The sequence below is a fragment of the Arachis stenosperma genome, chromosome 9 (genome assembly GCF_014773155.1).
Source record: "Arachis stenosperma cultivar V10309 chromosome 9, arast.V10309.gnm1.PFL2, whole genome shotgun sequence".
NCBI lineage: Eukaryota > Viridiplantae > Streptophyta > Magnoliopsida > Fabales > Fabaceae > Arachis > Arachis stenosperma.
In genome coordinates this window covers 152,643,185-152,668,370 of record NC_080385.1, presented here as the reverse complement: position 1 = coordinate 152,668,370, position 25,186 = coordinate 152,643,185, and the positions used below count along the sequence as shown (strand labels likewise).

Sequence of the window (25,186 nt, the reverse complement as noted above, 5' to 3'; positions counted from 1 at the left end):
AAACCCACAATCCCCTATCACTGATCCTATTTGGTTTGAAACAGAGTAGAGTCTAGGGAATCGATCTTTCAGCAACCCTCCAAGCATCCAGGCATCCTCCCAAAATCGAGTTTCTCTTCCATCTCCAACCTCCATAGACAACCCATCAATTATCCTACGCCTCAGTTCTTGACTCTTGAACTGTAACTGACAAATATCCTTATAAAAAAAATTAGAGGTACCGAAAATCTCCCCTTAATTTTGTTTCATTTAGATAATTATTAGTGCTACAATTTCCTTTTTTTTTTCAAAAGAAGAAATTGGACGACTTTAGTTTAGCAAAAAAATCAATCACTATGTATTAGCGTGTATATATATTTGTTTATTTAATTTTCAAATGGTACAATACAAAACATAAGTGCGACATTTTTCATTTGTTTGCGTGATATCAGTTTTCTTATGAAAAGATATTACTCTAATGTCCCGAGCTTAGGGATGTCAACGGGCGGGAGCAGGGAATGCCTCCCTTCTCCCCATCCCCGCCCCTAGATTTGCTCTCCGTCCTCATCTCTGTTTTCCGCCGTGGGAGAATATTACTCCCCATTTCTATTTCTCACAGGGTCCCATTTCCCGCGAAGACCCCATTCCCCATCTATCTGATAGTTTCTCACAGGGCTCCATTCTCCGCGGGAATTCCCGCGCGGGTCCCGCGCCTGCCTCGGAGAAATGTTGTCCCCCATCCCCATCTACGCAAAAAAAATTCTCCACTTTTGGATCCCCATTCAGAACAGTCTTCACATGGATCTCCACATCTCGGAAAGTTTTGCCATCCCTACCCTGAACTTTCGATGAAAGTATGCATGTTGTAGAGCCAATAATACAATCAGAACTCGAACTCAAGTAAAAACTACTGGTAAACCATAAGTCTAAGCAAATAGTTAACCTAGCCTTTCGATTGTACTCAATACGAATGACAACAGCCATGCATCATTGACATTTGTAAATAGTGGATACAACAGGCTAATACTACACTGTTGTGGTTCAAGTATGAGTTGAGTCCTACATCAGTTAAATTTAGATTTCATCAAGTGTATATTTTAGAATGCCTTAAGATTTTGGATTTAATGCTGTCTAGCCTGTTTTCGGTTTCTCACTTGATCTGTCAATTTGAATCTCCTCTGATTTTGAACTCCATCCAAGTTATTTAAGCTCAACATACCCATAAGTACATCATACCAAGAGCACGAACGTATGATTAACTAACTAATTTGGTAGGCATACGCATAAGAATCAACTAATACCATATTCAGATCTTGTAGGACAATGGTATGATGAACAAAGATAAACTTTGGCACATCATCCATTAAGATAATCAAATGGTATAATTCCTGACATAACTTCTATAAGATCTACACTATTATATTCTTGCTTCTTGGTGCATTTAAGTCATTCCCGACCTTGTAACCCACTACAACATGAGTTTTAAGATCTTATCACCAGAATTTGATGCTCATAGCTCACTTGTGATGCAGGTGTTATTTCAGGCAAGTTTCATGTCTAGTCAAAGCACAAAACAATTATCTACATAAACCACCCCTATTCCCCTAGCCCTGAGTAATTAAATTTCTAGTCTCCATCTATACACTGCAGTACTGAAACTTCTCAAAACAGATAATCATGGATCAATAAATTAAACTGACAAACAATGCATAAATGTAATCTATTTCTAAACAATTCTAAAACCGATTTACATGTTACATACAATCTAGATGTCCTTAACTATTCTTAAATGTACCATAATAAACGCAATGATCTTATTATGCACACAATAACTTAGAAGTAAAAACCAACCCCAACCATTTATCTCAAAACACACATAGGGGGTGGTTTTCAGGGTAGTACTTTACTTCATTATTACGCTCAATTGTTATGGAGGGAAAGAAACAAGACACCTATGATCCAGAATGCAAACAGATCTTTCTGGCTTTCCCCTAATCCCCTGTGATATGTCTGAGTTACATACTTAACATGCATAAAAATGCTACTATTGGAGGAAAAACAGCACAATACCTTTGATCTGCCCGCTATAACTCAGTTATGATTTATCTATAATTTGGTCATCAATACATAATCAGCGTTATAGTTCGGTTATGATTTTCATTCTTTATACCTTATTTGTAATTGATTAACAGCTATATTTCTACAAATCCTATGAAAGGCAATATGGAAAGAAGAGTTAGGTTTTTTAACTCAATCTTAATTCATACAAGATTACACAAAACACTGACTTGACTTGGGCGTTGAAGTGCCTTTTGCAGGTGCCCACACTCCGTGTTCTTCCCCAACCGAGGTATAATTCATCCAACCTGAAGAATCCGAGATCATCTCAAGGTGGACAAGCGATACATAGAGGACGACTCAAGCTATACAAGAACAACCTTCATGAATGCTTCAAGAAAGAATATAATACACAAACCCCAAAAGTAGTAGGTGTTCAAACATGACAAAGTATACCTAAAGAATAAGTACATAAATGGCTTATGCAGTATGGTAGATAATTCTAGATACTACAACATATGCAAGTTTGCAGGATAGGTTTGAAAGCAATATGGAATAACTATATAGCTTTGGCCTTTCTATAGTTAGTTTATTGGATATAATCTCGTGCCCAATAATGACTTTCAACAGCTACAAACAACTCAGTTATATTTGAAATTTTGCAGTTACCTAAAGAATCAATCATAATCAGTTAACTAAGCTACAAAACTTCAGCTATAAATTCAACTTCAACACTCCGCTGAAAAACTCTATGAAAGTGTATTCAACTTACAATAAAAGGCTCACCGAAAGGCCCAAGGGAAAACGCCCTCAACAAAACAAAAGGGCTCAAGAAATGTATAACACACAATGGCGATGAAGCAGAAGCATCACTGAAGAGAATATTGCATAAAGGAAGGTTATCCACCACGACAAAAACAAAGCAACTTCCTTGACTAATGTAGAGCTAGGAAGTAAATCACTCAATAATGGGAGGTTTGCAATAGAAGGAACATCAATCTGAGATAACCCAAGAAAGAGAAGTACCAGCACAGGTGGGCCAAGGAACTGCAAAACCACAAGGCACAAGTAGTGATTATGCAGAAACATCTTTGCCCTGCTATAATCCAAGTCAGGAACCTTACTAGCATGGAGCCTTTGGTACCAAGATAAAAGAGCTTCATTCAGATACATCTGAAGGCTTGGCCTTAATGCCACAATCTGCAACAAACTAGACCCAAACAAGCACCACCACCTAAAGTTCCCGAAATCAGAAGGTGAAAACCCCATGTTTCCCAACAATTTCTCTGCATTGCCAACTTCACTGCCACCCTTACTATTGTTATTGTTGAAGTTTGAGTTGTTCACGAAAATCTCAGCTAAAGGCTTAATCCAAATCAAAGCAGTAAATATAACAAACAGTTGGTTTGCGTAAAGGATGGTGCGACCAAACCATCCACAAGTGATCATGGACAAATTGCAATGAATCTGATCAGTTCCAAGCCAAAAGGAACGTGCAATTCTAGCAGCAGGAATGAACAACACCAATGAAAGGAATCCCATGAATGCAGCAAGGAGAACCTTCCAGAACCCATCAAGACCAGCAAAATGGAGGTCTAAAAGCAACGAAGAGGTGTGATCCAAACCCAAAATCCCCAAAAAAATCCCGAAAATACCAAAAAGAACACTGAGCTGCTTCTCGGATCTCCTGGACGCGGATCTCTCGAAAGTGAGCCTCGCAAGCATCATGACCCACATGTAAAGGCTCAAACTTGACAACAGAATCGGAACGAAAGCACCACTGACGAAGAAGCCAGAATTGGTATCGGAACCCAAGTAAGAGTGAAGGAAGAGGGAAGAGAGGGTAACGAAGGAGACGGTGAACGCAACGCAGTATTGATCGATGTAGAGGCGGGATTGAAGGTGAGCATGGTCGAGCCTGAGCCTGAAGATCTGGGCATTCTTCTCGTCGAAATCGAGCTTGTCCTTATTCTTGGACCGCTTTCTGAGGTCGGGAGCAGGGCCTTCGGGGGCGCTAGGGCGGCGAATGGCAGCACGAAGGCCGTTGGAGGTGGAGGGTTGGGCATCGGGGTGGATGTAGGTTTGGAGAGCGTAAAGGAAGAGAATTGGGAGCCTGAAGAATGCGATGAAGAAGGCGAGGAAGAGGGACAGCGAAGCGTGCAGGAGTGGGGCTTTGTACAATAACACCAACTGCACCATCATCCTCACCTGACTCCTCTCTGTTTCTGTGTCTCTGTGTGTGTTTCTGAGAGAGAGTCTTTGTCTTAAAAGCTTTAACATTTTTTTATGTGGAAAATATTTTATTTTTTACTTCAAAATTATAAAAAAAAAGTAGAAACAACACTCACCCAAGAATCTTCAAACCCCTTATATTTTCATCCGTTGCTCAATAAAACCTGCAATTGTTTATGATGCGATTGAAATATACTAAATTCCTGGTTTTAGATTTAAAATTTATTATAGTGATCTTTGAAATCAAATTTTAGGCACTATATTCATTTTTAGATTTTTTAACATGGAGTAAATTAAGAGAATGTCATGCTAGATAAAAAACTAAATGACATTATTGTTTTGTTTAGATGGCATAATCAAAAGAAAATAAAATCATAAAATAGTTTGCACATTTAAATTTTTTTTATTTTTTTGTTTTTATTTTATTTAAGCGCTAAAATAAAATGACATCGTTTAATTATTTATTCAACATGGTAAATCAGAGTTAGTTCGGCATTTTATTCACTAATTCAGTGCTAAAAGGAATTTATGGACTAATATGATACCCCTAATTAGATCTCGAAAATCCGGATAATAAATTTTAAATTTGAAATTTCATACTGAATTTTGTTATTAGACTATACTTTTTTGTGAATAATGTAAATAATAGACTCTAAAATTGGCTCAATAAAATAAAAACATATTATGCTATCAAATTATCTACCTAAATCTTAATATTAAGATAATCATTCGTACACCTAGTAAATTGAACATCTGATAAATCTATTATTCACATTATTTAATATTTTCATTTTTTACCTATACTTTTTCATACTAAAATAAAAAAATCATAAATCTAAAAGACCACTTTAAAATTTAGTTAATTGATATAATCAACGACTTTATAATCATTATTAGCGATTTAATTATCAAATAGTCATAACAGTAATAATATTTATCAACTTACTATTTATATAAATTATTTTATACTTCTCAACAAAAGCAGATTCATAAGTTGTACAAATTATATGATTTAAACCTTATCGAAGACCTAATAATTTCTCGGCTCAGAAGACATTCTATTTCTATTTTCACTTCTAACATTTTATTTTTATAGGATTATTCTATCTCTTAAATATTTTAATTTGAGTGTTAAAATATTTTTAATTTTACGTATATATTTTAATATTTACTGACTTAAATGTCAAAGTATCTTTTATATGTACATCTCCCATTATTCTCCATTTGATTCTGACCGTAACCATTGAAGTTTTTTTGACAAAGAATTCTTGTGTGTTATAACTCGAAGTCTTCATTTCACTCTGGTTATGTACTCTATGACTTGTACGTTAAAAAAATATTATCAACTCGGAAATATGTATACAATTAACTAGTGTTAGTTTAAAATAAAGTAAAAAAAATATATTAGTCTCCTAAAATTTTTATAACAAAAATTAGTTATAAATTGATCATCAGTAAAATAATACAAATAAATATATAATAATTAATTTAGTAATTATATTGACATAATATTTTTGAAAAATCGCTAGTGTGAAATATGCAATTTAGTCCTGAAACAATATCGATCATATCACATGTATGATATATGCAACCTCATGAAAATATCTGAATTCCTCAATAAGTTATTACTCTATCTATGTTTCATCGATCCATCTCACTACCACAGAATCTTATCGTAAAAATCTTACCCACCCCAACTATAGTAAAATATCTTCCATATATTATCCCTAGCCCTTGCTCTTTTTGTTTCAAAAGCCATTTTTAAGACAAGAAATGAATGTAGCATTGACTATGTAATGCCAAAAATATATCTATATCTAATTTGGACAACCAAAAGTGTGACGCCTTTTTAAGTTTTAATCACAACTGAAGAAAAAACATTTTTCCTAAAATTATATTTTTCTTTCGTTATTAATGTATTTTCTTTTTCTATCACCACTATTTTACGATTCTTATTTCATTGTTTCTTTTTCTAGATAGAGATAGATGGACCCAAAATAAAACAACAAATTTAAATATAAGGATAATACTAAGTAATTAATAATTATTTTGAACAACATGAACAATTACCAATTAAATTAAAACACACTACATTTCTAAAATACATAAATTTTAATATTAGAATAATCATCTACACACCTAATAAAATGAACATCCGATATATCCATTATTCACATTATTTAATATTTTCATTGTCTACCTATACTTTTCCTAAATATAATTATTCAGGAATTTAATTAAAATATATACACTAATTGCATATAAGATTGGTCTGCATTGCTATTACTCGGATAAATTTCAAAATTTAAATGATTTTTCAAATAAAAACTGAACAGAAAAGTCACTTTAATAGTTAATACAAACTTATTTTAGCCACCAAAAAAAAATACAAACTTATTTTCATCAACATAGTGAAATTAATTTATTATTGGAAAATCACATTATATTATATTACTTTACCATCTTCTCATCAATATAGAGTCATAAATTGCTTTTTACCTATAACAATAAGAAAAAGACAACCCTTAAATCACCCAAAAAAGAACAAAGGAGTTCAAATATAAATAAATATTATCTCTTCGGAACAAGATAAGCATGGAAAATAAGTTACAATAGAAGATAGAAAGAATTGTTAACAGCTAGTATAGCCCACCAATAATAATGCAAAGGGGAAAAAAAGGCTTCATCTGTGTTTCTTTGCCGGCGGGAGCAGGAACAGGAGCGATGGAAGATGGTACTAAACAATGAAGATTACTTAACTCAATGTTTATGATGCTCACCAACAAAAGCAGTATCTTCTGCTCCTCCATTTTCTATTTCTGGGACCACCTGTGGGGACATAATTCCAAATTATTTCACCATAATCAAACCCCACAATGTCATCGATTATCATAGTCACCTTCCCCGCATCTATTTATATTTTAAATAAAAAATATTAGATAAAAAAATTTTATTTTATGTAGCATTCATTAATTATAACCGTATTGTTCTGACTATTTTTATTTGTTATTACCGTTTTAAATTTTTTAGATTGATTTGTATACACATTTTATATGTTGACATTCATATCGAATGTATGTTAATGTTATCACATACAGATACGTTTTATCTCTTAATATAAAGTGTATGTATTTGGATTTTGAGTAGGTGCAGTGGTTGTTGGTGCACAAGCAATTAATTTTGTAACCATATGATATGCGTGCATATATATAGGGTGTAATTAAGAAATTAATTAATTAAAGACATACCTGTTCCTCCATTGATGAAATGTGTAGTTGCGATGATCTCCTTCTCCTTCTCATGGATCTTCTTTTCTCCGTTCTGGATCGGGGACCTATCAATAACGAATCTGTCACGTGAAAGGAAAGGAAATAAAATAAGATAAGGATATATATTGAATCAAAATTCAAAGTAAAGTACATATACAGATGAGATATTTCTTTCATATAATATAATATTAAAGGAAAATGAAAAAGGCAAAGAAAATATCTGAGTGGTATATTCGATATTTTCCATGATAGATGGATGGATTAGAGTGTGATTTTACGTGCTCTTTGATTTAGGTCAAGTCAAGGTGAGTCCAATAATACCCTTCTAGAACCCTACCTGACGGTGAGCCTTCATGCTTCTTCTTCATCTTGCTGTTGCGGCTTTCTTCCGAGTCCAAGGTGGATTCCGACGAGTCCGGGAGGTGGCGGTCCAGCCGGAGTAGCTGCCATCTGCCGGAGTAGTAGTCCCCTCCGTTGCGGTGGAGCATTGTGCGGACGAAGGAGGCTTCCATGGTGTTGAGGAAGTGCACGTGCCTCTCCTCCGTCCAAAACGGCGCCGTTTCACCCTTGGCCACCTGCACCATTGATTCCATTCTCGATCGACGGTGCTAATTGGGCTTTGTTAGAGAGAAGGGAGAAGAAGCGTTAAAGAGAGAGAGAGAGAGAGGAGATGAGGAAAGTGTGGTAAAAACTTAGAAAGAAGAGGTGAGGAGGCACAATATATGTATAATGTATAAAAGGTTCTTTATTCTTTATAACCAAAAGATGTACAAAAAAATATCATGATACTTTGTGTTTATTTAATCTATATTATTGCTCAAATAATGATCTATGCTCTTAAATACCATTTCGTGCAAACGACAACTTTGATTACCTGTCAGGAAAGAGAGAGTGAGAGAGGATATAATGTAAGCTTAATTAATAAGTTTATGGAAGGGGTTGGTAATTCTTTTGGATTTTTTAAATTAAACTTCGATTAGTACGTAAAATCGTCTGTTTAAGATAAAGTAAGCCAGCTACTATCAACAGTAGCACATATGATAATGACAAGGCGGAGATATATAATCTAGGATATATATCTTCAAATGATAATATCCAGTAGTCATGATAGTTGCTTCACTTTTAATATATATAAGAGATTATATTAAGCAATAAATATGGATGAACTTCTAAATATTTTGTCATTAATGCACCGAAAATATATTCATTATGATTTATCCAAACATTGAATAAAAGAGAAGGTAATATAGCATCTCTCTTAACTAATAATAGAACACATTTTCATATGATGAAAATCAAAATCATGTGTTTAGTTTTTCACTTTTATAAAATTAATTGAATCCGAATTTATTTTATTGACGTAAAATAATTTATATTTAGTAGCTTATTAAAAGTATTTCTAATAAATTTTGTTAAAAAATTACTTCTCCTAACAAATTGATTCTACTGACTAACAAAAATAAGTGCAAATTAAAACAAACACCTAGTTTACATATTCAACAATTATCAATAATGTTTGATGATCTATTAAATACTATTTCCTATAATTCACAGTATTTATCATTTTAGTTATTTACACGCAAATTAGAGTATATCTAATTGAACCAGCTAGTGTTATTAGTTGCTTCTAATAAAGAAATCTGAAAAGTCGAAAGACAAACCATACACTATAATCCTAGTATATTATTGCATTATACTTCAATTGAACCGTCAATAATGTATTTTTATGATTTATTGATGGAAGAATTACTACTAATATATAGAGAAGAGGGAGAAGCAGTGGAAAGGGAGAGATTCTTGAGTTAAGCTTTTTGTCTACGTAAAGAAATTTCTATGGAGGGCGAATAGGAGGGGAATATCGTTCAAAATATCTTGAGACTTACGAATCTTGACTATGATTTTAAAAGTGACAATTTATTTATTTATTTATTTTTCTGTATAAATTTGTGTAAGGAATCATTATTTTAAAATGTGATATGAAGTATAACCGAGCTGTGCTATGCTGCTATTTATCAGGGCCGTCAAAATGGGCTAAACCCATCGGGCCAGCCCGTTTACCCGTTTAAATGGGCGGACTTTGTCCCTAAAATTAAGCCCGTTTAAATTTCGGGCTAAACGGGCTGAGCCCGATTAACCCGAAAAAAATGACGGGTTAAACGGGCTAGTCCGCGGGCTAAACGGGTGGCCCGTTTAATTTTTTTTTCATTTTTTAAAAAAAAGTAACACTTTTAGCTAATATTTTTCCCGATCCGACCCGAAAATCCGACCCATCAACTAAAAAAATTTTTTTTAAATGGGTTTTGACCTAAAAGTGATATTTTTTGTCAAAATATTTTTCAAAAAATAAAATAAAATGATAAACGGGCTGGCCCGTTTAACCCATCGGGCTGACTATAAATGGTCCGGGCTAAAAAATTTTGGCCCGCGAATAAAGCGGGCTTAAATGGGCCAGCCCGTTTAACCCATGGGCTTAATGAGCTGGGCCTAAATGGGCCGGGCTAGCCCGTTTGACAGCCCTACTATTTATGTATGCAAAGGATAGGAGATTATTTAATTTTAGTGATATGGGAGCCATCGTTTTTTGGCACCCTACCAAATATTTGTTTATTTATTTTGTCAAAAGAAACCAAAAGTCGTTCGAAGAATTCATGGCCTCTATGTACTGCCTATTACATGGCATTTGAGAGAAAAAATAGAACTATTTTCACAGTAAAATGGTTGATGAGTAGTTTGGGTAAAAGAACTTATAAAATATCTTACTAATGGTGCGTACTTAGCTGCTTAATTGATATCAAGAACCTTAGAGAACAGTGGGTACATTTATTTGGGGTGAGCAGATGAAGATATGACCCAAATAGTGACATGGACATGACACATTGACACTTAAATTCACTCAAGATTAGTGTGGCGAGATCGAACGGCTTCAGGGGTCTGATCCAACGCCTCTCGAAGCTTGTAAACAACCATCTCGAACACCACAAAAAGAGCCCCTTCGTACAAACTCCCCATCGGAAGCAACTCATTCCCCTCACCCTCTTCATCATCCGCCATCGTCTGCGCTGCCACGTAAGCCACCGCATTCGCGTGTCTCACGCACGACCCCCTCTCCGGCTGGGCCGTCAGCAGGAGGACCCTCCCGCCGTTGGATCGGGCCACGCTGCATATGGCCTCCACGGTGGAGAACCCCCCGGGGCCGGCGGAGGCCACCAACAGGTCGCCGGGAGCGATGGGAGGAGTGGTCATGTCGAACACCAGGTGGGCCTGTAGGCCCAGGTGAGCCAGGCGCATGCAGAGGGCCTTCAGCATGAGGCCCTCGCGGCCCACTCCGTAGAGGAAAACGCGGGCTTTTCGAGAGGCTACGGCGGTGAGCTCGTTGACCAAGACGTCAAGCGGGGGCGGGTACGGGTGGGTGGGCTTTGAGAATATGGATGCTATTTGGCTGCAGATTTCTGCGGCCATTGAACCTGCTTCATCGGACCTAGATTGAGTAGATTCCATCCTTATTCTTCTTCGCGGGCCTATTGCGCCTAGAACCGAGAGTTTCTGCTCTCTATTTCTATCCTTAATGAATCTTAACTCTTAAAATATTGTTTTTTTAAATATGATATTTGAATAGATAATATTGGCAAAAAATTTGTTCCACATAAAAAAGCAAGGATGGGAAAATGACATTGTACCACCCCCATAAGATGACTGATGAGCCGGATTGTCTTATTAAGCCAAACATAGCACTAAAATGATGCCAAGATGGATAAATATGATGACCTCCTACATCCGGAGACTGGAGACAAAAACGTGCATGTGAACAAGCTAAGCTAAACCTGATGCCAAATTCATACATCAAAGCAACTTACCTCAATCTTTACTTCTTAAAGAAGCCAATTGGAGTCCGGATCAACTAAATAATACCTTAAGAAATCTTGTTGCAGTAATGCTTCCCAGTGAGTAGTGAGTCATACAGGAGTATGTACGGATGATGCAATTTTTGTCTTTGGATAAATAATATAGTGTGTAGTGATCCCACAAAAAGAAAAATAAAAGATAAACAGACAGTATCGGCATGTGGAAAAGGATGAACTATTTACACACAAATGACACAAGGATTACAGTGAAATCGTTCTGTTATGTCCTGCCCACAGAATGAAATGAATAACGAAACCAGAGAGTGGGTTTTATTTGTTGATCACTGTGTAAGAAACATTAGTTTGAGGTATTGAATGGTCGATCTTTTCCTTTACCCGGTGATGTCACAGTCCCTTCAGCTAGCACTCACTGCAGATTTGTCACTGCTCCCCTTCCCCTTGGTTAGCTCGGCATTGTTATCCTCGTCACTTTCATCCTCTACAAGAGAAGCCTTCTGCCTCAGCTCTTTAACTTTGAGGAATTCATCATAGTGGGCCTTTCTCTGCTCTTTAAAACTCAAATTCTTATCTGTTTCAGAATCCCAGCCAAGGGAAAAAAAATTCTGGTTACAATAAATAAAGTAATCAATCAGTTAAAACACACACACACATATAGCCCAGAGGGGATCAAGAAATGAAATGCCCAAAAGAAGCTCTTGGTAAGGGTCAAATGCACCAACTTGTAATCAAGCATTTCTTATAGCTGTCTTGTGCAACAAAGTTAAATTAAAATAAAAAATTGGTGATAAATATGATGTCCAGTAACATACAATTCTTGATTTACCGAAGTTTTGAAATTGGATACAGCAACTAGCAGCTTGCTATGCTTGTGCAGTGCCATTCACATTTATTACATGTCGTAATTGATTATACATATTAAGGTGATAGGGTAAACTATAGAAAGATTTGAATTATTTGGATCGGAAATTGAATATCAATACCGGAATCTCACTAATAAAAAGCACAAGCAGATAGAAAAAGTGGTGGTTGCAATAAAATGGATAGAAGGTTCATATCTTTGTCACAACAAATGAAGATTTAATATTACCATCATCATCTTGTTCCATTGCTTCTGCCTCATCCTCTGACGACGTCCAGCCATCAGACTCTTTTGTGCCTTTTCTGCTACCAGAAGCCGCATCATCAAAGGCTGATACGGCATTTGTTTCACAATGTTCACCATCAACACATTCCTCAAAGCTTCCTCTTATGGGAGATGGAGAATCTAAAAGATTTGGTTGTTCAGATCAAATGTAGCCGCACATAAGTGACTTTTAATCTAGACTGAAAGACATGCTTGAGATAACATTAAAACCACCAAAAAAATTTTAGGATTCATTTCAAACTTCCTTAACAGTTAGTTATGTTTTTAGAATAACAGATGCAATATTAAAGTAGAAGAATATTTCTTCTCTAATATCAAACAGTTCGATTCATGTAACTAACCCCACATAGTGGGACAAGACGTTGTTGTTGTAATATCAAACGGTTTAACCAATTCTGCTATGCAAGAAAGTGATAAAGAAAATGCGAAATTTTAACAGTGTTCTTTCCATGCCTTCATCATCAATCATAGGGTGATACGGAGTCTTCGGCTCAGTAATTTTCTGCCTCACGGGTTTGGTTGATTCAATTTCTACAATGTTAGCCTCATCCCATCTTACACGTGATCTGCAATGTGATAACAAATGAAATATTCAAGATATTCAGACTTAGCCATTCATTCCACATGAACAGAATTCTTAGCTCACCAGATACACAAATTACAGTAATCCAAAGAATTCAACTTAAATTTCATTTCCCACATTAAATAAGAAAATTAACGAAAAAGGAAGATTGGTAGTAGTACTTCATTTTGGTAGATGAATGGGTTCTTCAAACGCCAAATGCATGCAGTTATTCCCCAAAGTGAACTGATAAACCGGAAGGACAAAAACCAGTTTATATGTTAATACCCTGACATTCAAAAACACAAACTTTGACGAGATAAAATAACGTAAAATAAAGAGAGAGCATGCAGAAGCAATGAAGAAATAACACCCTGGACAAGTTAAAGAATGTCCACAACCACTACAAACATATAAACACTGATAATTTGATCTTGCAGCAGCAAATGGTGAACACATGGAAACCCAACCATACCAAAAACTATGAGGCCAAGTCTGATCACCTAACTTGGATAATTACTTCTACGAGGAACAACAGTGTGAATGTATATAGACATAAAGATGAAATATATGAACTGGATCAATTATATCATATATATAAAAAGAAAGTTACATAACAAACTGGCAGTGAATATTAGTGAAACGAATACAAGAAAATTAGATTGACAAGTTGATGTGCAAACAGAAACCGAAGGGTGAAGAAAACCAGACATAAATTGAGAGCTGCTACTACAATGGAAGTAATACTGCAGCCATATTCAAGTATAAATGATTTACAAGTTTCTACTACTCTACTGTGGCAGCCATAGTGGTTAAAAGAAAATACAGCCTTTGACAATGCAACACTCTTATATATGAAAACTTTACTATTCTCAAGATCTTAGTCCAAGAAGAAGTTGGAAAACTACACTAACATCAATTTATAATATCTTGCATTCATAATATCTCAAACAAACTCTTCCAGATAAGAAACGCAGTTAATAGTCATTCTAACAGAATTCAATACCAAAACATTACCAAGGCAAAACACTAGACATCATATCCCATGCTGGCAAAAAGGATTACATTTCATGAGGGTAATATACAGTCAAACCCTAAAGGGCAAACCTTTGGGGTAGTGCACAGTTCATTGATAAGATGCTTGCATTTCACAAAATTAAAGAGCGAGAAAAAAAAATATTATCACATAAATCACAAAGCAATTGAATAACACAGAAATGCAGAATATCCCAATGAAACATGAAATTGTGGCAAGAATGAACAAGCAAAAGCATGCAAGCATATTCAAACAAGCCATTTCCATTTCCAACTCCATTTCAATTTGCAGGACGCCGCACAATGGTAAAATTCCATAATCATGAGTCCACTTAACATAATAAGCAAATGTCAATTGCTTCATTGTCGAAACAAGTACGGTGTTAGGCACCGATTTAACACATTTGAATGATTACCCTAATCACGATCTAGCTTACAGAAAAGGTAGGAAAAGACAAAGCAACAGAAAGAGGGGAAAATCAATTGTAGATCGGGCGGAGATAAAACCTCACTTAGAAGTTTGGTTGAATAAAATCTAAGGATCAAGTAGAGAGCATCCCCAGACAGCGGCTAAAATGATAAAGGCAAAACATGAAGTAGCATTTTTTCTCGCATTTTCTCGGGAAACAAACTGCTGGAGAGAGAGAGAGAGAGAGAAAAGTTTTTAGTTTTTTAGTTTTTACCTGAAAATTGAAATTGCGGGGATTAGGTGGAACCACTTCCTTTGCACATGCCAATAAAAGTATAAAACAGTTGTCATATTAGTCACAAAAATAATAACATAAGGCTATTTTTTTTTTTTTTTGGAATCACTATATAGATCTATATAAAAAGAGAATTATTAATTGTTAAATTTTTAAAAATGATAAGAAATAAAAAAGCGAATCAATAATGTATTCAATCCACTAATAATTATAAACAAAATGTATGAAGTATAAACGCCTGAGAATATCAAATAATATTTATTGTATTTTTTTCATCTAATAGTCTTATATTTACAGTTTTTTTTATTAAAAACATAGCAGTTCTCAAAAATAAAATTTGCTTGATGAGAAAGAAATGACAGCCATGTTAACTAAATTAAATTGGTTTTGTTTTGTATTCCATGAAAAGGAAAGTGCGGCGTTCAGTTCAGGATGCATTCTGATATAAATATGACAACTACTTCCTTCCTTCCTTCCTTCCTTCGTACTTCCTTGATCCTCTGAAATTGGTCAAAAACCCAAACACAACAAACTTGAATAAAAAAAAAAAGGAGCTATGCTTGAATCCAAATTCAAACCTAAACCGTTACACTTGCACTTCATGCTCATGCTCATTCTCATTCTCCATCAGCATGGCAATGGCACAGAGGCACAGTCCCCGCTCCAGCCGGTGAAACCGCTTTCCTCCAACCACAACCCCCGGGACCCTTCAACCGTCCTCTTCATCGCCACCATCCTCGGAACCTTCATATTCGTCGCCGCGTTCGTAGCCTTCCTCCGCCGCTGCACAGAGCCGTACTTTACTCAACAACAGAGCAATATCACACACTTGCGCTGTTCCTGCTGCAACGGCGGCATCAGCCCCGACATCCTCGAAACCTTCCCCATCGTGTTCTATTCCAGCATCAAGGACCTCAGAATCCGCAAAGAAGCTCCGCTAGAGTGTGCCGTCTGCCTCACCGAGTTCGCCGGCAACGACACTCTTCGGCTGCTTCCACACTGCAACCACGTGTTCCACCCTCCCTGCATCGACGCCTGGCTCTCTTCCCACGTCACCTGCCCCGTTTGCCGCGCCAATCTCAACCAACATCCCTCCCAAGTCGCCATTTCGGTGATAACACAATTGAGCGGCGACGGAGAAGAAGAACACGAAGAAGACGGTTCTGGAAACAGAGCAGAACAGAGCGTGGGTGGCGAGAGCATAATTGAGGGGAGCCCGTTGGCGCGTGACGCGAGTGAGGGACAGCGGAACAACGAAGAAGATAAAGGGATGCCGGAAAGAGCGGCAAAAGGGAAGCTTGGTGGGAAGGGGAGGGTTCTGAAGAGGTCGAATACGACGGGGCACTCGGTGGTGGAGGCAGGAGAGTGTATGGAGAGGTATACGCTGAGGTTGCCGGAGGATGTGAGGAGGTACATTATGGTGAACCATGGGGTGATGATGACGCAGCGTTCGGCGAGCTACAACGCAGCGGAGAGTTCGAAGAAAGGATTGTGTTGGAGTGACACGGAAGGAGGTAGCAGCAGAGGTAAGAAGTGTCAGAGCTCTGTTAGAGGGAAGGGAAGAGTATGGAAGAATAATGGAGGTCAGTGAGTAGTGAGAGTATCAATTTCTGCTCATGCTGCTCTCTCTGTGAACACCCCATGGTAGCCACATTATGAATCAGCTAGGTTTTTTTTATTATTTTAATTTTAATTTTTTTAGTCGAATCATTAGTTTTTTGTTTTTGGATATATTCGCTTTTAATAGCTTACTGATATTGAACGGTAGCAATTAGCAAACATGTAAAAATATGAACATGAATGCCAAGGATAAGAGGAGAGCAGTATATATCTTTTTGTTCCATTTGTGGAAATTTTACGGTGCACTATTTTCTGGATTTAATTTGTGGACATTATTGGCCTACAAAAATCTTCGCTAATCCCTTAATTTAACTTGATTAAGGTGCGGTTAATGTAAGATTTGAGTTGCTATAATAACATTTTTTGGATAAAATTTGATGGGTGGTTTAGTTTGGATTTTGGAATAGAAAAGAATAAAGAAAAATTATTTACATTAGTCAGTAGGTGCCATCTATGGTGATTTGTTTGTTTCGTGGCTATGGTGGCTAGATATAATAGAACCTATGAGAGTTTGACAGTTGGAAGGGAGATGGTTTTGACTTGGATTATGACTACTTTAATCGCGATAAATTTGTTAAACAGTCACGTCAAAGAGATCTGTTACAGAGGTGTTAGGAAACGGCCATGGACGCCGTCCAGATCCATGACCCCGACAAGACGCACGTCTGGCTCGGAACTTTCGAAACTGCAGAGGGGGCAGTGCGTGCGTACGACACAGCGGCAAGAGACATTCACGGCGCCAAGGCGAAGATCAATGTTCCGATGGCGGAGGAGCTTCTGAACAACAGCAACAATTTCGTTCACATTAACAACAACACATGTAGCCCGAGCTAGAGTAGCACGCTTGATTCATCTTCGCGGCTGCCGCCACCGCCACCATCAGTGCAGTCCTAGTCGCAGCGCACGTTGAAACCGTTTTTTCCGCCTTTACTTCTGCAGTCATGGCGTTCTCTCAGCTGCGCGTCCTATCATGTTTTTTAAAATGTTACATTGTGCGACGGATCGAGAATGAGCCGCCAGCTAGATGTGTCTCATAGGCAATGCAACGACTTCGATTTTTCTTCTGTAATGGACTACGAAGTCATGTCATACAAGGGGCTCTTGGATCTCGACCTCACCATCACTAAAATATTTGTGTTTATCTATCTTAGATTAGCTATAAGCATGCTTATGTTAATTTGGACCATGACAAATGTCACATTTTTATTAGATGGTCAATTACTAGTCACCTAAAGCCACGGTTAACGTAGGTACCATAGTTGCGGCCTAATAAGAATGTTTAACGCTGAAAAATTATCTAAACATACAATTAAAATGTAAAGTTATAAAATTAGATACTTAAAAATAGTTAAATAATACCAACGAGTTATATATAGTTTAAATAGTATAATCTCCCAAAATTTACTTAAAGATTGTGAATTGAAGTTTCTTTATTTTTGATAAAAAAAATAATTAAATAATAACAGATTTAATTACATTTTTATTCAATAATGTTGACGTACTTTAAGTATAAAATCTTTTTATATGGTAAATTAGAAGTGCAATTAGGTCTTTTTAAATATTATCTTGTATTCAGTTTTTAGAAGAGAAAAAAATAAAAAGCAAATAAATCTTTAAAAAGGTTAATTAAAAGCTGAAAATAAAATGACAACTAGCATTATTATGAAAATTATTTTGACACAAAAATGTTTGGTGTATTTTACTTATCGCGGGAGACTAGCAGATCCAGAACGTTCGAGTGATCTTCAAAGTTGCAATCAAGTGAGTATTATATGTGATAATGAAGGGAGCATGTATCTTCTTGCAGATTGTGGTGATTAAGAAACAGAAAATGAGTGTCCCACATATATACGTGGTTGCAATTTGGCAATGTTGACATCAAACATGTGGATAAGGTGAATTGACCACGTGCTTATCTCATTGAGAATGACGGGGAGCAATGCATGCCATGTTGCTTCATTTGAAGAATAGAAACACTAACAAATTAAAAACCATTTCATGGCGTAACTCATCGCTACTCACTGAATCACATAATAATTGCATGGTCATGGTCAAGTTCTTCAAACCAAACAAAGTGGTTATCGGGCTGCAAGGCCGATACGTGAAGGTGTTTGGTTAAGATGGTTAACTTCCAAGATGTGATGCTTTACATGGATTTGAAGGACAAGAAGGTTGCGGTGCTAAAGGAGACCAAGAAGAGGTTCAAGACTGGCAAAAATCTTTGGTTTTTTACCAAGTCCAGATTCTAAGCATTTCAAAAAACAGTGTCGTTTCATTTTAGTTTTCTTTGAAAATTTTTTTCTATTACTTTTGGGATTTTTTTGTGTTGTGAGTTTATTCACGATTTGTATTTTGTTTGGATTTTAATAGTTTCAGTTTTGAGATTATATTTTTCAAGTAAATATGGTTGTTGAATCTATTTGTCTTAAATATTTAATTTAGTTTAATCAGATAAAAATAACTTAATAATAAATAGAGTAATTCTAGCACCAAATTGAAGAGAAGAAGAAGAATTAGGATTATATAATGAAAAAGAGATCAAATTGGGTCCAATTGTAGTCTAGCTATATTAATTATTCATTGCACAGTCTAATATGGTACAGAAGAGCCACATCATAAGAATTGAGTCAGCACAAAAAAAAGACCATGGACTACTATGGTATTCGAAACTCGATCTAAAAGATTACTATAATAAAATTAAAATTTAAAAAACTAAATTAGATAATGATGTGAATTATCTCAAAAACTATTACCAAAATTTACTTCATAGCATTACAAAGATGAAAGGTCTAGGTAGAAGTAGAACCTCCTAGTTTTATTTAATTGTTTATTACATATAGAATTAGTTAAAGAATACCATAAGAGTTCTCGTTAAAACTAAGGCGAATCCTTGAATTAAATGATGTTTTTTCTCTTTCTTTTTTGTTTTTGGATAAACTAAGGGGGCTAAAGGCCTATTTGTGCTGTTAGTTTTTTTATTAGTTGTTCATTGTATTTTTTAGTCTAATAAATTAATGACTAATTTATTATGAATTAAGACTTTTTTTTAGTATTTAAACCAAACTAAAACGTTAAAAAAAAATACGAGCAACTAAATATAGATAGAATGGGGGTAAGGTAGTCCCTCTCTCATTTTTATGGAGAATGCTAACTAACTCTGGAAATGGATAATCCCATAACAAAAACCCAAAATCAAGATCAATACTCTTCCTGGCTCGGCAATCTGCACACTTGTTGCCTTCCCTATAATTATGTATAAAAAAATTCTCCAATCAAGCTTTTTCAGCTCACTAATCTTTCTAATCAGAGAATTAAGGTGTCTTTCTAACTTTTTTTTCCCATTCAATAACTTCACCACTCTCTCTCAATCACATTCTACCAATATCTTCTTCATTCTCAATCTCCTTGCCAGGTTCAGCCCTTGCACAACACCCCACAGTTCGGCGATGAAGGCAGAGCAATTTCCAATCGTGTGAGTGAAGCCCGCAACCCACTTTCCGTTCTCATCCCGCAGGAGGCCGCCGCAACCCGCCTTGTCCGCAATCTCTATCGACGCTCCATCGACGTTAAGCTTCAGCCAGCCCTTCGGCGGGGGGTTTTCTGGATTAAGACTTTATTTAAAAATTCATCGTTGAACAATAAATTACTGCATGTATAAGGGCAAGATTAGTATGGGTTTTATTGCTTTTCCTGTGGGCTTCTTTTTTTTGTCAGGATTGGTGTGGGTCTTAACCTTTGTTTTCCAAGTGCAAAAAAAAGAACCTTTTGTTTTTATTAACCCTACAGGATGTAGTTAGGGTTTTTACTTCAAAAAGTCCCACCATTATCCAATGAAGAAGAATATTCCGCTTGCCAAAAGGACTTTCTAACAGAGCCTGTAGTTAATAAACATATAAGACACACACAAGGTCTGTCTAAAAGGACAAAAAAATAAAAAACTTAGGAAGCTCAATCCAAAAAAATGCTCAAGAAGTTGCTATTACTATTATGTAGTTCCAAGGACCACTTTAATAGTGCTTAAAAAGTCAATATTGTGGTCAATAAACTATCATGACCAAAATTACATGCGATCCCATCCGGTTGCACTTTGATTTCTATAGATTCATTCAATTCCCTGAAAGCTGTACTTGTGTCTGGTCAACGATCAAAATGCAACATTCTGATGAGTTCAAGATATAATAATAATAGCACTAGTACTAATTCCCATGCTAATTAGCTATCTTCCTTTATGATTCCTAGGGGATCGGTCAAATCATACAACATAATTTGCGCTCTCTCTTCTCTCCTCTTACTTGACCATGAAACTAAATCTCTATAGAACTGATGAGATTTTAGGGTGTAAGATTCTGTGGTCACTGATGATCAAACGACTAGGGTGAATTGAATAGAGTATCATATAAGAATATAAACACTGTATCATACACATTCTTGCTAGGGGAAAAAAAAATATGAAATATCATATGATCACATGATAGAAACACACATAAAAATTAAAGGAGTACTTGCAAGCTTTATTCCCTTTTTTCTAGTTATCTATTATCTGTATGATTCATAACCAGCTTCACCTACCTTACCCTACATATATATGCCATAAAAATTGACAAAAAAAGTAATTATATTAAATAACACTACACACACACACATATATATATATATATATATATATATATATATATATATATATATATATATATATATATATATATATATATATATATATATATGTACCACAAAATCTAGGAATGAAATAATAAATATGACTAACTCTTTATTTAAGTATGTATAAGGGATCCAGGAGGATCAATTATGAAGACGGTTTGGTCCTGAAGGAACCAGCCGGTGTGAAACTGCATGAATTTGCTTGTTGTTGTTGGACTTGGAATTCAAAGAGGAAAGAATAGCAGAATAACTTTGCATAAACATGGAGGAATGCTTTCTCTCTTCTGCTCTCCTATTCCAATCAACATGATGATCATTGATTAAACGAGAGGTTGATCCTTGCAACAATATAGACAGCACAAAAATGATGAGAAGCAGAAAAAGGGTTGAACGTCTTGGAACTCCCATCATAACCCTGGCCTGAAGGAGACTATAGAATGAAGAAATTTATTATTATTGCTTCTAAGAATACTTGAATGAAGCCTAAGGCAAGCTGGCGAGTCTATAATAATAAGCAATATAGACATATTAATTACAAGGTGTGAATTCATGAATAAAATAGTTTTCAATCGTTGAGAAAGATGATTTGTTGCTAAGCACATTATGCGACTCACGCACGTATGCCAAATGCCAAAGGTTGACTTTGCTCAAACCAGACAAGTGGCTACGTAATTAAGTGATAGAATAAATTATTATTAGTTTCTTAATTATGAAACACTTAGATGGATTTTCTGTGCATGTTGGTAAATAAAGAATATTTCATATGCTTCTCACCATTATTGTTAGGGATATAAGTATAATTTGTCAATAATTTTCTGTGAGAGAGAATTTTATTTGAAAATAAGGCGTCAATTGACCTCACAAGTTTGTTTTCAAACTAAGCAATATGCAATCAATAAGAAATTATGCCAACCCATTAAATATTATACGAATTTAATTTTGATGCACTGACTTACACAGTTATGCACAATTGTATAATCACAGCTGTTCTTTTAGATAATCATTTATATGGTCAATGTAAAAGATAGTTATTTTTACTAATATAGTGATATGTAACACATTGTAAAACGGTTTTACATATTGCATCAAAATTAAATTTTTATTATATCTGAAAAACTCCATTTCATCAATTGATCTCATAATGATAAGTTTCCTTTGAATATTCAACTGTGCCTAGCTAGCTATTAGGATTACCATGCCAAATTTCAATGCGTACTAAACAAGAAAATGAGATAGGATATATGATTAAGATTTTTAAATAGTGATAAATCTAATCCAGTACCACCACCAAGAGAAATCTGCTTGGTGCAGGCTGCTTCTTAAAATAAAATGAGTGACATAAATGCTGATTCAAGAATGGGAACAAAAGTTGATGAATTTTTTTTCACTTATTGAATACATTATATTCCACGGACAAATCCACACGCAATTTCGATTGACCGAATCAAACTCTTAATTTAATAAAATAGTTTACTTGACAAAAGCACGGGTAGAGAAGGTTATAATAAAAAGGAAAAGTATAATTCCGAACGTCCCTGTCTCCCTCTATTTTAGCATTGCAGAAAACTGAAACCAAACAAGTCTATTACTGGATATTCCCAAAAGAGAACTCCGTAGGCAGTGCAAAGATTTAACAAGGAATCAGGTAGAGTGTAGACTGTGTGGTAGTTCTACTTCGCCCTACGGGAATGTGAAAGGTACCAACTATTGGAGCATCTAATCCACTCCCTCTCAATGATCAAATCACATCAGTTACTTGGAACTTCCATTAAGCAGTTTTCAAGTAGAAATGAAGCAAAGCAAAGTTCATCAAGGATACTTCTAACCCTTCGTTTATTCTTGCCATTGTATCAAATATCAATACAGAAAGACAACTACTTGGCCCAAGATATGCTCCCAAATGTTATTGATCTGTTGCTGTTAACTAATATACATATTATGGAGGAAAAAGAAAGATATGACTCAAACTTATCACTAGTAATTCCTTACTTATTGATCTTAGACTTAATATTCCAACAAAGCATGAATAGCATTAGCATAGCACAAAAAGTAAAGCAGTGTCACATATTTTCTAAGGCTTCTCTCAGCAACCCTTTTTCCATTTACTCATCTTTATCAGCATCAACATGAGAGGGAGTTTCAGAGTGGGCAGCTTCAGTAGGCTTAGCATCAACATCCAAATCCCGTCCAGTTTGTTTGATGGTACCGACCTTAACATACTTGGTCATAAACTTGTATTCCCAGTCATGTAAGGCTTCAATCTCGAATGGGCCAAGCCCAGAAATATCCCCAGTGAGGTCTTTGTCTTCAAAAGACATCTTTGCGAGAGCTCTGCTGGCATCCTTGCCTGCAAAAAGAGCATAGGGTCCACCGGGTCCGTAAAACATCCTGCAATCCAAAAAACAGGGCTTAAACTAACTTTGACCAAAGGTCAACTCACAATTTCAGAGTTGAGAACTTGAGATAGTAGAAAGTAGAAACCTCATCGAAGAAGAAAAAAAGAAAGGTACCTGCTTTGGGAGACATCATAGATCTGACCTTTGATGGCCATGAGAAGGGGCTTCTCGGGATCGGTGCCATCGTAGGCCTTGAGTTCCTCCTCAGTCACCTCACCAATCTGCACTGGCGGCTTCAGAGGTGGCATCTGCTCCTCTTCCATATCCCTCTCCCCGTGGCGCCGATAGTCCTCGTATGCTGGCGACCCGAACATCACCGAAACCAAGTAGTAAACGGCAAAGAGGAGCGCCACCAGCGTGAAGAAAGTGGCCGGAGCTAGGCCTGTGTAGGCCACGATGGCCTCCTTCACCGTCTCCCATATTTGCTGCACTTCCATGCCTCCTTCTTCTTCTTTTTCTTCTCTCTCTTCTCACTTCTACAGACCCAACCACAGACCAAAACGATTATTTTTGTTTTTGCCTTTTTATAATAAAATAATAAAAATCAAATATTAGTATTATTATTACCTTCGGTGATGGGATTTTTTATTTATATAAATAAATTAAATATAATAATTACTTATTTTCGTAATTTGTAGTGTTTTAAAATACTACCATATCACGTTTCGTTTATAGAATAAATGAATTGATTTTAAGCATATTTCGTTTACACAGTAAACAAAATAAACACGTATTACATCAGTAATTGTATTTTGTTTACATATTCTGTAAATAAAATACGTGGAACAATAATTTGTTTACTATGTAAACGAAATATAATAGGACAAACCTAAAGTAACTATAAAAGGGTGTGCAATTCTTCACAACAAATTCACCTCTTTCGCCTAAATCTTTTCCAAACCATTCATAATGTCTACTAATAGTGTATATTTTGTTGTGTCTATCCCAATTGCCTAATGAAGAACGGGAATAATGGAATCGTGTTTGAGTGTGAGAATCCAACGCTGTTGCATACACAGTGAGTTGCCTTTCGGTCATGTTACTTTAAACTTAATATATAAAAATTTAATATATTTTTGTATATATAATATGATATTTAATGAAAAAATAATTACATTTATTAAACGGGACATAATATAATTAAATGTGTTTGTGTACTTAGTTTAAATTTCGGTGACATAAATTACATTGGTAAAAGGTTTTCGATTTTATCATACATTATACCATGCAATATAGTAGCGTATACGGTACACCAATCGAATCCCTAACTCAAAGTTCTTCTAACATCTTACAAACACGTTTGACCTACTTACAAGTACATATTGCTATAACTAGAATCTATTTAGGCATTACTTCTACAATCAACTACGTATAAGGCTAACATGGTAATTTGTTTCAAGTACTATAAAAATAAATAATAAAATAAACAGCAACGCCAACCTCAAAGTTCTCTGTCCCGACGACATGTCACGTGGCGTTCAGCCTATTAATATCTGCATCGTTCGCCATAATGTTTAACTGAGCCTCTGGTTTGGTCAAATAAGGATAAAATGGATAAAAAAAAGTAAGATAAACAGTAACTTTTGACTTCTTGAATGGCTGTGAACGAAACCCCTTAAATAGGCGTTACTGAGCCTATTTCGTTTACAGAATAAACGAATTGAC

The 25,186-nt window shown here is 35.7% G+C and overlaps 7 protein-coding genes across 11 annotated transcripts; 2 read left to right on the top strand and 5 right to left on the bottom strand.

Moving 5' to 3' along the window:
* Positions 1-1,795: 1,795 nt before the first annotated feature.
* Positions 1,796-4,321, bottom strand: LOC130948102 (uncharacterized). Of its 2 annotated transcripts, XM_057876814.1 has the most exons (2): positions 3,064-4,321; positions 1,796-2,345 (listed from the first exon to the last, which is right to left on the bottom strand). In XM_057876814.1, exons 1-2 carry the CDS (start codon positions 4,315-4,317, stop codon positions 2,337-2,339), a joined length of 1,263 nt encoding a protein of 420 aa, XP_057732797.1. In that variant the 5' UTR covers positions 4,318-4,321; the 3' UTR covers positions 1,796-2,336. The 2 variants fall into 2 exon arrangements, with proteins under 2 accessions (XP_057732797.1, XP_057732796.1); XM_057876813.1 differs by lacking the exon at positions 1,796-2,345 and having other exon boundaries at positions 2,366-4,317.
* A 2,473-nt stretch (positions 4,322-6,794) lies between these two features.
* On the bottom strand, positions 6,795-8,298 carry LOC130950961 (uncharacterized). Of its 2 annotated transcripts, none has more exons than XM_057879568.1 (3): positions 7,876-8,298; positions 7,518-7,603; positions 6,795-7,098 (listed from the first exon to the last, which is right to left on the bottom strand). In XM_057879568.1, exons 1-3 carry the CDS (start codon positions 8,129-8,131, stop codon positions 7,030-7,032), a joined length of 411 nt encoding a protein of 136 aa, XP_057735551.1. In that variant the 5' UTR covers positions 8,132-8,298; the 3' UTR covers positions 6,795-7,029. The 2 variants fall into 2 exon arrangements, with proteins under 2 accessions (XP_057735551.1, XP_057735550.1); XM_057879567.1 differs by having other exon boundaries at positions 7,518-7,618; positions 7,876-8,287.
* A 1,969-nt stretch (positions 8,299-10,267) lies between these two features.
* On the bottom strand, positions 10,268-11,312 carry LOC130948725 (uncharacterized). The gene has a single exon (XM_057877579.1). It carries the CDS (start codon positions 11,034-11,036, stop codon positions 10,428-10,430), a length of 609 nt encoding a protein of 202 aa, XP_057733562.1. The 5' UTR covers positions 11,037-11,312; the 3' UTR covers positions 10,268-10,427.
* A 194-nt stretch (positions 11,313-11,506) lies between these two features.
* LOC130948727 (protein phosphatase inhibitor 2-like) lies at positions 11,507-14,940 on the bottom strand. Of its 3 annotated transcripts, none has more exons than XM_057877582.1 (5): positions 14,826-14,940; positions 13,290-13,353; positions 12,999-13,111; positions 12,489-12,665; positions 11,507-11,969 (listed from the first exon to the last, which is right to left on the bottom strand). In XM_057877582.1, the coding sequence occupies exons 2-5, from the start codon at positions 13,292-13,294 to the stop codon at positions 11,797-11,799; spliced, it is 468 nt and encodes a 155-aa protein (XP_057733565.1). In that variant the 5' UTR covers positions 13,295-13,353; positions 14,826-14,940; the 3' UTR covers positions 11,507-11,796. The 3 variants fall into 3 exon arrangements, with proteins under 3 accessions (XP_057733565.1, XP_057733563.1, XP_057733564.1); XM_057877580.1 differs by having other exon boundaries at positions 14,650-14,838; XM_057877581.1 differs by having other exon boundaries at positions 14,655-14,838.
* Positions 14,941-15,342: 402 nt separating this feature from the next.
* Positions 15,343-17,348, top strand: LOC130948724 (E3 ubiquitin-protein ligase ATL6-like). The gene is made up of 2 exons (XM_057877578.1): positions 15,343-16,490; positions 17,049-17,348. Exon 1 carries the CDS (start codon positions 15,403-15,405, stop codon positions 16,435-16,437), a length of 1,035 nt encoding a protein of 344 aa, XP_057733561.1. The 5' UTR covers positions 15,343-15,402; the 3' UTR covers positions 16,438-16,490; positions 17,049-17,348.
* Positions 17,091-20,198, top strand: LOC130950130 (ethylene-responsive transcription factor ABR1-like). The gene is made up of 3 exons (XM_057878676.1): positions 17,091-17,264; positions 19,879-20,061; positions 20,181-20,198. Exons 1-3 carry the CDS (start codon positions 17,091-17,093, stop codon positions 20,196-20,198), a joined length of 375 nt encoding a protein of 124 aa, XP_057734659.1.
* Positions 20,199-22,930: 2,732 nt separating this feature from the next.
* LOC130951145 (membrane steroid-binding protein 2-like) lies at positions 22,931-24,033 on the bottom strand. Its single transcript, XM_057879773.1, has 2 exons — positions 23,636-24,033; positions 22,931-23,513 (listed from the first exon to the last, which is right to left on the bottom strand). Exons 1-2 carry the CDS (start codon positions 23,956-23,958, stop codon positions 23,228-23,230), a joined length of 609 nt encoding a protein of 202 aa, XP_057735756.1. The 5' UTR covers positions 23,959-24,033; the 3' UTR covers positions 22,931-23,227.
* Positions 24,034-25,186: the final 1,153 nt, after the last annotated feature.